This window comes from Giraffa tippelskirchi, chromosome 3, assembly GCF_054371585.1.
Source record: "Giraffa tippelskirchi isolate mGirTip1 chromosome 3, T2T-mGirTip1v1.2.pri, whole genome shotgun sequence".
Taxonomy (NCBI): Eukaryota; Metazoa; Chordata; class Mammalia; order Artiodactyla; family Giraffidae; genus Giraffa; species Giraffa tippelskirchi.
Genome location: NC_137277.1, coordinates 93,815,045 through 93,832,306, shown reverse-complemented (window position 1 = coordinate 93,832,306; position 17,262 = coordinate 93,815,045). Strand labels below are relative to the sequence as shown.

Sequence of the window (17,262 nt, the reverse complement as noted above, 5' to 3'; positions counted from 1 at the left end):
TTATATTTCCTCTAGAAACCTTGCTGTAGTGGTCCACAATCTTATTACAGTTCATCTTTATTTGTGGAGACCCGGCGTGCAATCTTCCATTGGTTACATGAGTTTTTGTAACTGACAGCTGCTCTTTCCAGACAGACGCTGTCTCTGTAAAATCTCTATTTGCTGTCACACCTTACTTTGCCCTTCTCACCCCGTGATCTTCTGTGCTGGGCTGTGGACCAGTTGGATATACTTTTGCTTTGCCGACATGAATGAAAAGCTTCCACCTGCCGAAGCCACAGAGTAACTAATCTCAATCATAAGGATAGCTTTATCCTTATAATATCTCTGCCTTCACATGCCAAGATGGCCTCTGTAATAACAAGACTCTGATAACATAAAAATACTGTTAGGAAAGAAAAATAAACGTAAGCAGTTGTTCTTAATTCGTTTCTCATTTTTTTCCCTATAGTATGACAGGCTGAAATGTAAAACAAGATCCCGTGCTCCATAATTACTTGACCTGAAGTAGGGAGTCTACAATACAAATAAGTATTTTCATTTGCTACATTAACTATGCTAGGGGAACACACAGAAATAGAGCAAATGTTTTCTACTGAATGGCAGGTGGTAGATGAAAAATTAATAGTTTACCTTTGGTGGACAAAGAAATGGAAGTGAAGCAAAATCTGACTTGAACCAAAAGGTCATTTTCAGCTCAATTTCTTTCACATAGGAGGGTGACATTGTTAACATTCAGAATTAGTGTATTTCTCAACTATTTGTCCCTTTTTCTAGCTCTTCCATGTGGCGGATAAACAGGGAAAGCCCGAAAAATAAAAGTCTGTGATTTTAACAGCATGCCTATCTTTAAGAAAGAAGGAGCCTGAGTACACCCTCCATTATCCAGATCAACCTTGAGATCAGATCCAAACACTTTTGAGTGTGGCTGGGGCATGAAATGTTTTTCAGGCAGATTAGCTAAGCAGCAACTAGTTAACCACTCAGTCTCTGCCACTCCAGGGCTTCCCTGGTGGCTCAGACGGTAAAGAATCTGCCTGCAATGTAGGAGACCCAGGTTCAATCCCTGGGTCAGAAAGATCCCCTGAAGAAGGGAATGGCAACCTACTTCAGTATTCTTGCCTGGAGAAGTCCATGGACAGAGAAGCCTGGCAAGTTACAGTCCATGGGGTTGCAAAGAGTCAAACACGACTGAGCAACTGACTTTCACATAAACATGCAATGCAGGCCATAGTAAGAGGGCACTGAATTTCCTCAGATAGTATCCTCTCATCAGTGTCACACAGAGCCACAGGACATCAGAGGTGTAATCATTTCTACAGATCACACAACCACCCCCCCCTATTTTATACTGCAGGACAGCAGTGACTCAATCAAAGTCACACTCTTGGTAAAAATAGTGACAGGCCCTAGCTAAGGTTCTTTTCTGTACCATGGGATGGGAGGTACAGGGAAGAAAACGCAATTTGGAATGTCTAGCTCAAGGTCAAATATGAGAAATAATAAATAAGAACTTCAGTTGATTTGCTTCTCCCACCCCCTCATTCTGGCCAGGGTCTAAGTAACAGATGTTCCTTTAAATGAATTCCTTTTTTTTGTCCTAAAAAAAAGACCAAATATCTGCTTCTTGAAATATCTGCTGATGATTCTCCTTTCAAAGGCTGATGGGGTAGCTACTGTGTGCTATATATAGTTAAGTTGTTCATTATGGTGTGATAATTTTTTTCTCATTTCCCTTCTCAAAATGAATCCCTGGAGAAGAAGACAATATTGTCCCTTAAAACTATAACTAAAGTAGGCAAAGTTTTTCCTGCTGTTCCTTGAACATGGTGCCTTGATGAAAACCCACAGAGGGAGGTGAGGTCATTGATTCTCTCATCTAGAAATTATCCTGGGATTCTGTATAGATATCAAAGTAAACACAAATGCCTCCCCAATCTTCTAGGTTTCCTTCGTGAAAATTAAGAGTAGAGATACCATTTTGTCTGATCATGTCAACTGCCATACAGGACTAGGTCCTTATCCTCATCACAGAGACTTAAACCTTTTGTCCTTGAACCCCTGTTTACAGCCAAATTCAAGACTCAAGCAGTGTCTTTTCTTATACAAGGTGTTGAACAAATAAAGCTACATTAACTGAACTATCATAGATATACTGATCAACAGTAGGATCAGTTTCAATGGAAAGAAGCAAGAATAATACTATACTTGTATATTGATGACAATGATGAGACTGGAAAGGACTTATTTTATAGCATTTTTTCCCTATGATTAAGAGGATACTAAATAATAATTGCCTCCAAATCATGGCTGCTATTAACATGCTCATCCTAACAACTTTAGACTCTAAAAGAAATTTAGAAGGATTTAGAAAAGGATTAAGATAATAAAATTCATTATTCATATATACATGAATTAAAAGATTAGAGTAAGCTGAAAAATTATAAAAATTCTCACCTTAAAGCTACTGCTTTTATAAAAATTCATTACATTCCTTACTTTCTTATTTTAGAGCTAAAAAGTAATAGATATAAAAATGAAAAGTTACTCTTCCTTAACTTAAAGCACCATAACTACAGAATTGGAATTCTTTTTCCATATTAGTCTATCAGGATACATAATCAACATTATTTCACGCCTCATTCCTAGAACTGAGCGTTTTATCTGCTATGTTACCATGTGCGAAAATGCACCTCCCTTGGTCACAGCCATGAAAAGCATGTTTTAACCTAAGTGTAAATGCAGCACGTTAGCTGATTTGTCATACAAGCTCATAAGTCCAAATTTCCAATATACTCAATGGTAAAGAGCACAAGCAAAAACAGCAGAACATAAACTTTAAGTTCAAAAATAAATTTCTTGTTAATGCACAGGAAATTAAAATTAGGTCCCAAAGACGGGGAAAGATGTTTCTGTGTATAAATATCCAAGTGCCACTTAGGATAAACTTGTGAAGCGGTGCTAGTCTTAATGTAATGCACAACCAATATTTTGGCTTGCATCTTTTGGGTTTCCTGAAGAGCGGTATGTTTTTCAAGGACCTGAAACTTTAAAAATATCATTGTTAGAAAGTCAGAATGCAAAAGAAGTCATAGGCTATGATAATCCCAGAATTAATATTTAAATAAATAAACCTACAATCAAATCAATAATTAAGAAATATCTACACTCTCGAGGACAGTGTTCTATAAAATATCTTATTAAGATCTAATCCTCAATGTAATGACACAATGACTCTCATAATTCTTCCAAATATTTAAAATTTTTCTTTAACATAAAACATTATTTTAAGTGACTACTTAATGTATGCCCCACTATGTGATTTTATCACATAGGCTGCAATCATATAAAATCCAAAAGTAAATAGTTTAATATAACATGACGGTAAGCAGCTGTCCAAAAGTTGCTCTACTTGACCAAAAAAAAAAAAAAAAAGGAAATGTATTGTAATGTACATTTATAATGTAACGTGATTGCAAATTAATGTAATGTAAATATAAAATAAAATATAGGTTCAAAAACTTGGTCCTTACCATGGGAGATATACTCTGAGAACTGTAGCCACTTCTGCCTTGATATGGATGCATGTAATTCTGGTACAGCTGCATGCCATACTGCAAAATAAATAAATAAAAACACAGTCCCACCACTTTAACCACATATATAACTTATGAAAATCAATACTTTCATTCATTATACATCATCAATATAAAAAAATGAAAATTATAAGCTTTCATTAAAACAAATAAGTAAAGCAACCAAAATTTTGAAAGATAAACTTTTATGTTCTAAATAGGACTGTTTAAAAGAGTGATTTTTATTGGGACCCACACTTAAGTTCTAGCTCACAATAAAAAGATCTGGAATTGACATTCCTATTCATTATTCTTAGTGCCAATAGCACCAAAACTACGTGGAGTGGTATATCACCTAGTGATAAGATAGCTCACTTGGGAAGCCTTCCTGAGTTTATGGTACAAAGACTCTGAGAATCTGACACACATCTTAAGCAGAATTGGGTAAAATTTACCATAACTCTTCAATGACTGATTGATGAATTACACTGTCTTTTGTAATCCATAAACTTGATCCTATTTTGAAGAATCCTGGTACTGTACCATCCTCTGGTAACAATACTCTTAGGCCACTGTTTAATTTTTTACTTTAAATTCTGGGAATCAAAATGGTGGGGCATCAGGCTGATTTCAGACAAAGGGTCATGGCATACAGTGTAAAGAGCAGTAGATCAGAACTACACAATCTTTACTTTCAAGAGGTAACATCATAAGAACCAGACTGCCAGGCTATGATAAGTAAGTGGGTCTGGATTATAATTGGATTATTAGTTTGAGAAACACTAAGAATGTCAAGTGCCATGGCCAAACATCTTGCAGGAGCCCCCATCTGAAACTGGAAGACAACCCCCTTAGATTTAAGTTACTCCCTTAAAAAACAAACAAACAAACAAAAAAATGGAAGAAACCAGTGGAACAGATAGGCTTATCTTTTTTTCTGCTAGCCTTTATAATTCTTTCCATTTCATGGAGCCATTATGAACTTAAAAGTAGGTCCTATATAATAGACTTTGAAAAGACACCATGGAAACCAATATTATCCTTAGGATGAATTCCATTTAAACATTCCAACAGAGCTATTTCTCTACTAAAAACTATTTTCTTGAAAGCAATTCCAGCAATGTGGATATACTTGGTAATTAAGCAGAAAGTCAGAGGGGGGCGAGAGAAGTCACTGTTTTCAAGATTTTGCTTTTATGAATACAAACCTAGAGTCATTTAAAATTCTCTGTGTTGACTTCTTTATCCAATTATTTCTCAACTTCTAAAAGTTATTTTTTAATTTAAGGTTTGATTGACATTAATAGGATCTAATGAAATTTATTTTAAATCAACTCTAAGCCTACAATGACTTTAAAAAGAAGACAGAGGAGCTTAATTTCTAGTCAAGTTCATTTTGAAGAATATATAATAGACTCCAACCAACACTTTCACAAGTATGTGCTGCCTGGACACCTTTTATTCACCTGCAGTGAAAAGTCTGCCATATACTAATAAGACTGTTTTCTTCAAAGATGTTCTGTCCCCAATACCCCTGACCTTAGGAAGTTGCTTCTGTGCTGCTGAAAGTCTTTAGTAGGCAGTTAACTCTGGCCAAGGGATAGGGCATGGATCACCTTAATATTTCCCCATCCTATGGAGGGGCAGATAAGGGACCAAAGTATGTTAAAGAGTTCTAACTAAAGGGAAGGAGAAAAGACACCATGTACCTGGGACTCTCTACATGAACAAATCTCCCCTTTTCTAAGTCTCTGTTTTTTTCTGATTCTATATGGAAATGGAATTTCTTCAAAGAGAATGGGAATATTTCTGTTTGTTGCTACATGAAGAGTTTACACGTATATATGAAAAAGAAAGGAAAATAAAGCAAGAGGCCAAAACTCTTGGGGAAGACTATATCTAATAAACAGCATATAATGGAAACAAGAAGGGTACTTCTGGTTGAGCCAACATAGTATAGACTAGTCTTCCCCTGCTCCTTGCTACTAGGTACAATGATAAACTGTGGAAATAACACAATAGACAACCAAAGGAGATGATCAAAAGCTACTTCTAACCCCAGGTGAGCCCAGCTGCACCAGCCATGGGGATCAAATCAGCACCTCACTGACAACAAGCTGCCAGTCCCCTATTAGAGAGTCTCAAATGTGTCTGTGCTGGCAGGCCCAGGCTTCCTGTAACTGATTATTTTAAAACGTAAAACAGATCATACCACTTTCTTGTTTGATTCCATGGAGGTTTCCCATTGGTTCCATGCTAAAAGACTTCACTGATGCTGGCCTATATTTCTAGCCTCATATGGAAAAGCTTTGCCATAACTGAAACAAACAGGGAACATGGATGTGGTAGCAGAATAATGGGCCATATATGTCCATATCCTGGAACCTGTGAATATAATACATCAGGCTAGCTGTGTGTGTGTTAAGTCGCTCAGTCGTGTCCGACTCTTTGCGACCCCATGGACTGTAGCCCACCAGGCTCCTCTGTCCATTGAATTCTCCAAGCAAGGATACTCAAGTGGATTGCTAGGCTAGCTGTAAAAGGGGAAATAAGGTTGCAGATACGATTAAGGGTGTTGATCAGCTGACTTTGGAATGACATGATTGTCTTAGATGATCCTGGTAGATCCACTATAATCACAAGGGTCCTTATCCAGAGCCAGAAGAGAGAATCAGAAAAAAGGGAACATGGAAAGGACTCAGCAGGATATTGCTGGCTTTAGGGATGGAGGAAGGTGTCATGAGCAGTCTCTAAAGGCTGGAAAGGGCAAGAAAACAGATCCGCCCTTAAAGCCTCCAAAAGAGAAGGGAGCCCTGTTGACACCTTCTTTTTAGGCCAATAGACCCATTTCAGGCATCTGAATGACAGAGGTGAAGGATAATAATTTTGTGTTTTAAGCCACTACGCTGGCGGTAATGTGTTACAGCAGCTATAGAAAACTGACACAACACAGCCTCTTTAAACTGGGCATCTGGGACTTGAAAGAGACAGAAGAGTCAAACAATAAGAAGGCACAATCTTCCAGAAACTGAGCATTCTGGATATAAAAAGAACAAAGCTTTCAGTATATTTCATCATTTCTCAGACAGACATCTGTTTTCAGACTAACAATCTGTATTATAACCTACGGCATCTTATATTCACTGTGGACCAAGCAACTCGCCATTGCCTGAAATTGATGGGATTAAAAAGTCATTAGCATCAAACCTTGCAAAGGGATTGCCAGCGGCTAGAAAGAACCTCACAGACCATGGCAGAGCACTCATCTGCCTCCCCAAAGCTCTTGAAGGCACAGAGTTGGATAATCTGTGGAAAATATAAGTATCCATGACTCTGAGATGAAAATGATTCAGAAAAGACAGATTTAGAATATGAAGAAGTTTCATGAATACCTTAACTAATTTATTTCATATATATATATATAAATATATATATACACATGTACATACACAAAATTGATAACTTCAACAAAAATGATGAGAAGCAGGACTACAGGCCTAAATAAATCTAAATACTCAAATGAAAATAAAAATTATAAGTGATGTGAAACCTCACATCATAATTTTATTGGCATAATTCTTATCTTTCTAGTTACGTAAAAATAATGGAGCATCCTAGTAAAATCAATGGCATGTTAGAGTCACTGAAGGACTGTTTAAAGGAAGTGGGTTTAGCATCTGCTTCTGTGCAGGGTATTTGAATCTGAGCCCATGAGAAGGGAGAAAGTCTTGCTAAACAAGGTTGGAAGGTATCTCCTCAATCAGCCTAGCTAGACTTCCAGAGTTCTGATGGAAGGGGAGAGAAAATCAGAGACCTGAAGATATTTTCTCTACCATAACTGTGATGGAATAAAGCCTTCCAAACAGTGCCAGCTTCTTTATCTGTGAAAGGAGGGGACTGGATGAAGTCAGTGGTTCTTAATCAGGTAGACACTTGGAACTCAATCACTAACTCAGGATCCTCGAGGATGCAGCTGGGGACACAGAGCCTCAGAAAGCACCTCCTCTGATTCCAATGCATGTCTCTGGTTACCAAGTTACTACTGCTTTGACTGGTTGGTTTCCAAGACACTCTAAAGTACTTCTGTCTTTTTTATTTTGTTTGTTTGTTTTACATTTTATGACAATGAGAGCAACATAGAAGTGACTAGTGACTACTTATCATGAGGGTTTCAAAGAGTTAATAATTATAAGATTTGCTGAAATCAAAATCATGACAGCTATTTTGACAATAGACTATTTGAGAAACAAACAAATCTCTAATAAAAAGGTAACCATAGTGACTTTCTGCCATAACACAAAAGGAAGAAAATTTCACAGTTAATCCAAAAGCTTTAAATTACTTTTAAACACTTGCTTCCTACCACTTCATACCCACTAGGATGACTTTTTTTTTTTTTTTTAATGGAAAATAATACGTGTTCATGAGGTATGGAGAAGTTGGAATTCTTATACATTCCTGGTAGGAATATAAAGTGGTTCAGCCTCTGAGGAAAACATTTTGGCAATTAATCAAAAACTTAAACATAGAATTACCATATGCCCAGCAATTCCATTATTAGGTATATACATATATATATAAAAAAAAACCTGTTACTCAAATAAATATGTGTATAGACCTGTTCAAAACAGCTCTATTCACAACAGCAAAAGGTAGAAACAATCCAAATACCCATCAATGGATAAATGGATAAACAAATTGTTTATTTAACATATATGCATATGTTAAACAATACACATACAATGGAATATTACTCAGCCATAAAAAGAACAAAGTACTGATACAAGCTGCTACCACACGGATGAACCACAAATTACGCTAAGTGAAGAAGCCAGATTCAAAATGTCACATATTGTAAGGTTTTGTTTGTGTGGTGATTTAATTGCTAACTCATGTCCAATTCTTTGTGACTCCATGGACTGTAGCCACCCTGGCTCCTCTATCCATGGGATTCTTCAGGCAAGAATATTGGAGTGGGTTGCCATTTCCTTCTCCAGGGATCTTCCCAACCCAGGGATCAAACCCAGGTCTCCTGCACTGCAGGCAGATTCTATACTGACTGAGCTACTGGGGATGCCCAAAAACATGTGCCACCCAACGTGGGGCCTGAACCCATGACCCTGAGATTAAGAGTCTCATGCTCTACTGACTGAGATAGCCGGGCACTTTTATTTGTATGAAATATCCAAATTGGTAAATCCATAGAGGCAAAACATGGTTGCCAGGGGCTGGGAGAAACTGCTTACAGGGCACAGAGTTTCATTTTGAGTGAAGAAAATGTTTAGAAACTAGACAGAGGTGGCAGTTGCACAATATTTTGAATGTACTCAATGCCCCTAATTTGTTCATATTAAAAAGAGTTAATTTGGATAATTTTATGTTACACGTATTTTACCTCAATTAAAAAAAAAAAAAAAGGAAAAGGACAGAACATAAAACTTTCCTCCAAGCCTGGTATGAGAACTACTAATTCTGATCCTGATTATTCTGCCCTTCTTAAAATGAAAGGGGTGATGTTTTATAATTATAAATTTAAAGCTGTGCTAAATTTACTAGCATACAAGTTTTGAAAATACATGTGCTTTCTATACATCCGGGAAGGTATCAGCTGTGTCTCTCTTTCCGACCTTCTTTCAGAACATCCTTACTCCTTGTCAAAATGCTTGCCAATAAATTTTGCTTATGGAAGCTATAATTCTTACTTAGCACAAAGGTGAATATTTGAATAATACAGCTATAGTAAAATTTGTAAAATAATTTGCATTAAACTAAAAAGCAATTCATACAATACTTAAATAAAACATAAAACAACTACACGAAACATATCCAGGTGGGCACATTTTAAAATACACTTTACTTCGAATTGATGACAATGTTTTTAAAATGCAGACTAAGTAGCAGACAGGAGAAATTTCAGTCAGTTTTACTGGCTATAGATATAACACTCTTACCAAAACATAAAAATCAGAACATTTCTAAAAATGGAAGACTACATACACACAAGATAAATGCATTAGGTTATTCCACTCTACTCTGGAAATGTTTATCTTTTAGATAAAAAATAAAATAGATGCATATGGTGGTATTTTTCTTTTTCCTCACATAACCACACGACTTCAGAGTGAGTCTTCTGAGTTTAGAAATACAGCCATTTTCAAACTTTGATGGTACTCCCAGCATTTAATAGAAATTCACGCCTGCAGCGAGATTACCTTAAGCAATCTAATCGCGGTCACCCAGCACGTCCTACTCTGCTCTTCTTCTGCACAGAGCATTTTCAGGTCTCGGGGCCCTCCCGCTTTGTTAGGCTAGAAGGCCACAGCACATTGTTTATCGTTAATGCATATCTTGAAGGTAACACCTGTTGAAATAAAAGCCACTAAAATTCTCCTACATATAAGAGAAAGCTGTCTCTTTTTAAAAGAAATTAAAAGAAACTCAAGCTTACCTAAAAGGCTGAGGCTTGCTTTATTCATCTAGCAAAATATTAAGCCTGTACCTTAAAGCAGAATCCATAGTTAGTCGGTGCTCCATGTTTTTTTTTGCCTGCCAGTGACACATAAATATCACTATTGCCAAATTCGCTGAAAAACTGCAAATGCCGTGGTTCCTTAAAAAAATATACATGTGTGTGTTGAAATGGGTACATATATTTTACACTACCTTTTGTATTTCTACTATATTACATAATTTATACCTTGGTAAACATTATCCCAAATAATGTCATAGAAACAAAAGGAGAGGAAAACTAAGTCACCGTATCCTTAGATAATCAGGAGCTGGATATGAGATTATTTAATTTAAGAAGAGGCGACCTGTTTACAGTTTAACTTCCAATATACCAAAAAATATATCTCCATATTTAAAATGACTTGCTTTAACCACCACTCCAAGGAATCGGAAGGAAAGAAGAGAGCAAAGATTGGCTTTTGAAAATGTTTTCTTTATCTAGGTTTCAAATAATGGTAGTTCCTCAAAGGGAAGAAGGGTGGTTTAAGCTTCTGCAGCAGTAAAAGAAAAAAAAGAAGAAACAGGTGATGATCCCTGCTTCACTGAGAAATGATCATTGATCATTCCTCACGTTTGTGTACTGCCTCACACACCACAGCAAGCAATGAGAAAGGCAGCACGACTACCTTCTTTTACAAAAGCAAGGGAACCTGTACAGATAAATGCAGGGAAATTACCTGGCAATGGAATGTGTATGATTTTCAAGGCAAAATGGAATCATGAAGGGCTATTTTTTTCTCTGGGAAAGCCATGAGATTTAGAGTTGGTCATGGGAAATCTGGGTCATACTCTTCTGTGATAGGTTAATAACTCGGAGAAATGCTTAATTCTGGGGTTGAATGTGTAATCAAAACTGAACAAAATGCATTTGTTCTTTAAAATCTTGCTACTAGCAGTCTCAGCCCAGCAGTATCAGCAGCACCTGGGAGTTTATTAAAAATGAAAAATCTCAGGGCCCACCCCAGATCTGCTGATTCAAAACCAAAATCTACACTTTAACAAGAACCCAAGTGATTGTATGCACTGAAATTTGAGAAGCAGTAGCACTCTTAAAACAAAAAGACAAAGCAGAACATTAAGCAATTTGAGCAACCCATTCAAATCCAAATCCAAAAAACTTCAGTCAATGGACAGTAGGCTGGCTATCCCATCAAGAGTTTCTGTTGTATGCAACTGTTTCTCTGTGTGTCACTGTTCTTTAGGCACTTTAACCCAATGAATGAGTATAGTTCCCAACTCCAAGGGAGAATGAAGCAGAAAAGAAAATTGTTAAAGAGACCCAGCCTAGGTTCCAGGGAGAAGGGAGCAGGAGGAAGGAGAAAGGTACTCTCACTGGCATGGCCTTTAAAACTTTATTCCTTGATAGAAACTTTGCTCATAAAAATGTCTTATTTCTATGAAGATGGAATAATAAAACCATTCCTGCCCACTGATACTGTAGAAGTCAGTGTAGCGGAGTCATTTGGATGTAAGAAAAAGGCAACTCAAGAAATACTGGAAGGCCATAAGAGGCATGATCAGCTTCTTCTCTTGAGTTTTGTTCCACTAGTTTGGATGGCATCACCGACTCAATGGACATGAGTGTGAGTAAACTCCGGGAGTTGGTGATGGACACGGAGGCCTGACGTGCCGCAGTCCACGGGGTCGCAAAGAGTTGGACACGACTGAGCGACTGAACTGAACTGAAGTGCAGACATATCAAGGCTTACAACACTGTAAGACTGCAGGCTGAGCTGGTATGGTTAGCAAAGCTATGCATGCACACGCATACATAAGGGGAGGAGGTGGACAGCAGGGTACTTAGATATTTCTCTGTAAATGTAAGTCACAGCTATACCTCCAAGGCTTGCAAAAGAGTTTATCCAACTCCCGTGCAGCCTACATCTTCAGAAAGTAAAATAAATAAGACCCTTCTCATAGAAAAAGGGAAGGAAATGGTCACTTTGCCAGGCAGGTATGCCATATTAGACTTTAGACAACCTACATGATTTGTATCAAAGTCATAATCCTTGGGGTTATCTAATATATGGAATTCCTTTTTTGAGGGAGAAGGTAAAATCATTTTTATGTATAAACTATGGAACACATGCTCATTAAGCACAGGCTAGAGAGAAGACTGGGCTTCCGTGGTGGTTCAGAGGTAAAGAATCTGCTGCAATGCAGGAGATGCAGGTTCAATCCCTGGGTTGGAAAGATCCCCTGGAGGAGGAAATGGCAACCCACTTCAGTATTCTTGCCTGGGAAATCCAATAGTCAGAGGAGCCTGGAGGGGTACAGTTCATGGGGTCTCAAAGAGTTGGACATGCATGCTGTGTGCTAAGTCACTTCAGTTGTGTCCAACTCTTTGCGACCCCATGGAGTACAGCCCCCACCCCAACCCCCAGGCTCCTCTGTCCATTCTCCAGGCAAGAATACTGGAGTGGGTTGCCATTTCCTTCTTCAAGAGTTGGAAACGACTTAGCTAATAAACAACAGAAAGAAGGCTATTATGTATGATGCCCAGCAAAGTCAGACACCATGCTGAGGAGAGCTAAAGTAGGACCTGAGAATAGAGGTTTGATACTTGTAATGCCACTCAGCCAAGGGGGAACCATGGCAAGGATAAGAGCGTGGCTCCAACAGATGGAATAAGAGCTGTCTTATTATGTAATAGGTAGGAAAAGAAAGGAACCAGGTGAAGTAAAAAGATAATGGGCAGTGGATCAGTGGATTTTCATGAGAAACCAATTAAAGAATTCAGGAATTGAGGAGATACTATTATATCTTCCAGTGAAGAATCACTGGAAAGACAGTGAAAGAAACATAGTTACTGGATTTACTTTTCTCCCATGTTAAAAGTAAAAAGATGATCCAACACACATTTGTTTAAAACTAACTTCATATATTACTTCATACATTAGGAACACTGGGAAAAGAGAAAGTTCATTACAAAGGTTAAGGAAAAATCTAAAATCTTAATTACAAAAATGGGTAATTATTCATCCTAACATTATCTACAATATAGAAATTTGAGAACTAGGTTTAAATCCTCAAGAAAAGTTAAATGCATCTATAAGATAGAATGGGGCTTCCCTGGTGGCTCAGAATACTAGCAGTCAAACTATATATACTTATAAATAAACATAAAAGATTTCTGTGAGGGAATGGGTTACTAAGTAGAGCCCTATTCCATGAAATAGTCTACCACTTAAACCTTAAAGAAACACACATACACACACAAACACCTGCAAGTCTTTGTGCACAAGTGTGTGAATAGCAACAAAGGAAAACTGTGTATCAGGGAAGCCAGGAAACCATGCAAGAAAAGTTGGGGAAAATATGGTATCATTACTCCTTTGCAACTCCGTAACTCCTGTTAAGACCACTGCCCAAATATCTAGTCTCCATTATTAGCTGTGTTCTGGGCATTTCCATTTGATGCTTCATCATCAATGCAATATATCTTGAACTAAGATCATTGTCTTTCTTCTAAGATGGTGACCTTGAAACAGATCTCCTATTACTGTTTATTTCATCATTTTCTATTTATTTTCCTTTCATGTCCTTCTCTAAAAACATTAAGTGCTTCCTTTTCTTTCATATCAACTGTCAACAAAGCCTGGCCATTTGCCATTTAATCTTACATCCACCCCTTTCTTCTCTCTCCACTGCTCATCCTAGGTTAGATCTCATTGCCTCTATCCTTGATTAATGAAATGATCATCTAATTAGCCCTAATCAGCATCTGTGCCTCAACTCAATCAATCTTTCTCCCTTCCCTGCTCACTACCCCTCCATCTCCCCTGCTCCTTTCCCCTCTTCATTTTTATGTCTCTCTAGTTGATTTTTTAAGCTTCCTATGGCCATTCTAATCTTCTTACAACCTGATCATTTCACTCTCCACCCAAAATTAAAAGATCTGTCCATGTCCTAACCTGAAGAAACTGTGAATGTGACCTTTTTTTTCTTTTGCAAAGGGGTCTTTGCAGATGCAATTAAGTTAAGGATCTAGAAATGAGATCTTCCTAGATTATCTGGGTGGGCTCTAAATCCATGACAAGTGTCCTTATCAGAGACACACAGAGAAAGGAGAAGACTGTGAAGAGAGAGGCAGAGACTGGAGGCAGCCACCAACAAAGGGACACCTAGAGCCACGACTGGCCAAGACAGAAATCAGTCCTACTATGGAAAGGATCAAATATTGAGAATGAGAAATAAATAATGAACATCTTCAGCATATAAGAAAAACATGAATTCACAGACTGAATGTGTATGTTGAGAATCAAGCCAGGTTTAGCAGAATATATTTGAACATACCAAGAAATATGCCAGGAAATGACTAAATACCAAAGATGATAATAAAATTTGAAAAAGAGCCAGAGAAAAATGACAGATTACCCATAAAAAAGCAACAATGTTGTCAGTGACAAAACAGATTCATGAACATAGAATTAAACTCTTATGGAAACTCTCAAAAGTAGTTTTACTTAAAAGAAATCTATGCATTGCATAAAATATCAAGACACAAAATGCAGGCATATGGCGTAGTCAACAACAACTAGACTACATAGAAACAGACTACCTAGTGCTAACACTAAGGGAATTATATGCATATGTGATTCTGTATGTGTGTAGGAACATCAGCACAGCTATGTTTATGTAACTGTATACATAGATAGGTATACATACACAAACACACAAACACATACATCCATCTGATCATAACATGATAACTTCCTCTAGGAATTTACAATCTAGGCGAGGAGACAAAACTGACACACACAAAGGAATTAATAAGCAGTTGCAAACTCAGCTAAGTGTTATTAACTGCTCAACATCAACAGAAGGTCAGTAATATGAACCTGGGTAAAAAGAAAAGATGTGAACTCTGCTGGGCTTCAAAACCCCAGCCTTGATAAGCAGAATGGGGGTAGATTCAGAATGGGGTAAAAATGGGCAAGGAATGTGATATTGAAACAAGAGCATCCAAATTCCATCAAAGGATGTATATTGAAACTAGTGGAAAATAAAGCTGAATAATTAGTTTTTAAACAGGTTATGGCAAATGTTTGGAATCTTAAAAAAAAATGTTAAATATCAATATCATGTCATAAAATAATAAATAAAACAAAGTCCATTTTAACTTCCAACTTCCATATAATTCATAATATATCATTGATATTACAATTTACCTTTGATGTCCCTTTAGTAGAAAAATATAAACCGGATCTTCTTAAAAGGAAGTAAATCTTTTTCCAGGACTTCTTTCCCTGTTCTTTTGCATGTAAGAAGCCATGGATTTCAGGATATGTGCTTGAACTTAGAAACATCTGAAAGAAAAATTAGACACTCTCATACAGTTTCTGAATCAAAGATACTGTGTAGCTTTATACTTCAAATAGAAATGTGCACCTTCAAACAGCACAGATACCACTTATACACCACTATGGAAATCGGGATATGTATACACAGAAAATAAATCAGTCTTCTGAAACCCTGAGGCAAGTTCCAAATGGAAATATGCTCACAAAATATATATTCTAAGTGATCAGTACTTAGTCAAACACGGAAATTATAAGCTATTTCAATGTCCATTTGAAAAGTTCAACTTCATCTTGATACTTTTCATCTCTTTCTTTCATAAAAGGTGAAAGATTTATAAGATCTGAAGAGAAACCAGAGGATCTTTTCATCCCTTTCGGTGATTTTCCTTGAGATTATAGATTGACCTATCAACTTCAACTTCATTCTAAGTAAGGCCACGATACAGACTTCTATTATTCAGTGAATAAAGAAATTGAGCCAAATTCATCTCCTCAGTGAAGGTAAAGCAAATAATCTCTTCTTTGTCCTCTATGGTTCTCAGTTGTGGGTGGGTATGGCAGGTTGTGCTTTCCAAAGGGAACTGCAACAGTGGCTCTAATGCACACGTTACCCTGCCACTGAACCAAGAAATGAAGTCTCTCCATTCCCTTGAATCTGGGCAAGGCTTGTGACTGCTCTGACCAATAGGATGTGGTGGGAGGGGCACACTGCTGATTCTAACCCTCTGATGGCTTTCACTCTTTAACTCTTGGAAGCTAGCTGTCAGGGAAGAAACTGAACTACCCTGGGATGGCTGTATAGTGAGAAGCACGATGCGACTGGAAAAGCCCTAAAGGATGAGACACCATGTAGGGTGGGGGAGAGGTGAGAAAGAGAGAGGGAGGGCGCCAAGCAATACCAGGAACATACAGTTGGAAAAGCCATCTTAGAAGAAGTGGAGCCATAACCTCTTTGGGAGTCACTCTGCCTCAGAAAACCAGCCAGCTAAGCCCTTTCCAAATCCTGACCTACAAACCTGTTGACAAAATGTGAGTGGGGACTGAAGCCATTAAAGTTTGGACTAGTTTACTACCCAGTGAAAAGTAACTGAGACAGAGGGCATGTGTTGGTCAGGAAACGGAGAATGAAAAGGACTAGCTCTGAGTAGCTGTGCTCAGCATCCTTAATTAAGACAGTGGAAATGCATTAGTGTCTCATTAAAAGAAGAAAATAGAAACCTCTATGAATAAACTAATGCAAAATAGAAAAACTGAAACTAAGAGAAAGTATCAGGTAAAACAACGTGACATATTTTTAAAAGGCTATTCAGGGAAATGCCGAGAGTAGATAATGTTTTTTAAGTGAATTAAAAAATAACTTTTAATTTAATGAGCCACAGATATTAATTAATTGACATGCAAAACAGGGAAGTAGGTTTTTTAGTTTGAGTGCTTTCCAAGTTATTAAACCAAACCAATTAAATTTTAAAAAGGGAGTCACAGAGGTCACACTCAAAAAAGAAGGAACGTTTTAAAAAGTAGAAACATTGCCTCAGTGGAGAGAAGAGGTCAGGGGTGCATACAGGACTATCTGATTCCAAAGTTATGATTTTTCTTGTTTTCATAATCTAACATTAAAGCAGTATAACTAAATTAAAGGAGAACTTGGGAAAGGAGGCAGAAGAAGAACTCTAATCCACTACTCTCTCATAATCCAAATGCAAAGTATTAAGACGCATGAGAGCAGAGGTCCTGGGGCACTACCTCTGCTGCAATTCACCCTAACATTCCATGGGGTGTCTGTGAAAACCCACTAGCATATAAGTAGCTTTTGGAGACATTTCGACACCAATCATATCTCTAAAATATTTTGAAGCAAAAAATGAAATACAACC

At 37.4% G+C, this 17,262-nt stretch overlaps 1 protein-coding gene across 3 annotated transcripts in view; it reads right to left on the bottom strand.

Moving 5' to 3' along the window:
- GRB14 (growth factor receptor bound protein 14) overlaps nt 1–17,262 on the bottom strand; it is a 124,815-nt gene that overhangs the window by 9,325 nt on the left and 98,228 nt on the right. For 2 of the 3 annotated variants that reach the window (XM_081581255.1, XM_081581257.1), the window contains 4 exons: nt 15,257–15,394; nt 10,075–10,185; nt 9,788–9,883; nt 3,534–3,614 (listed from right to left, as the gene is read on the bottom strand). In XM_081581255.1, the coding sequence (XP_081437381.1) occupies nt 3,534–3,614; nt 9,788–9,883; nt 10,075–10,185; nt 15,257–15,394 (426 nt within the window). Of the gene's footprint in view, nt 1–3,533; nt 3,615–6,782; nt 6,882–9,787; nt 9,884–10,074; nt 10,186–15,256; nt 15,395–17,262 lie in introns of all 3 variants that reach the window. The other variant, XM_081581256.1, reaches the window with a different exon arrangement.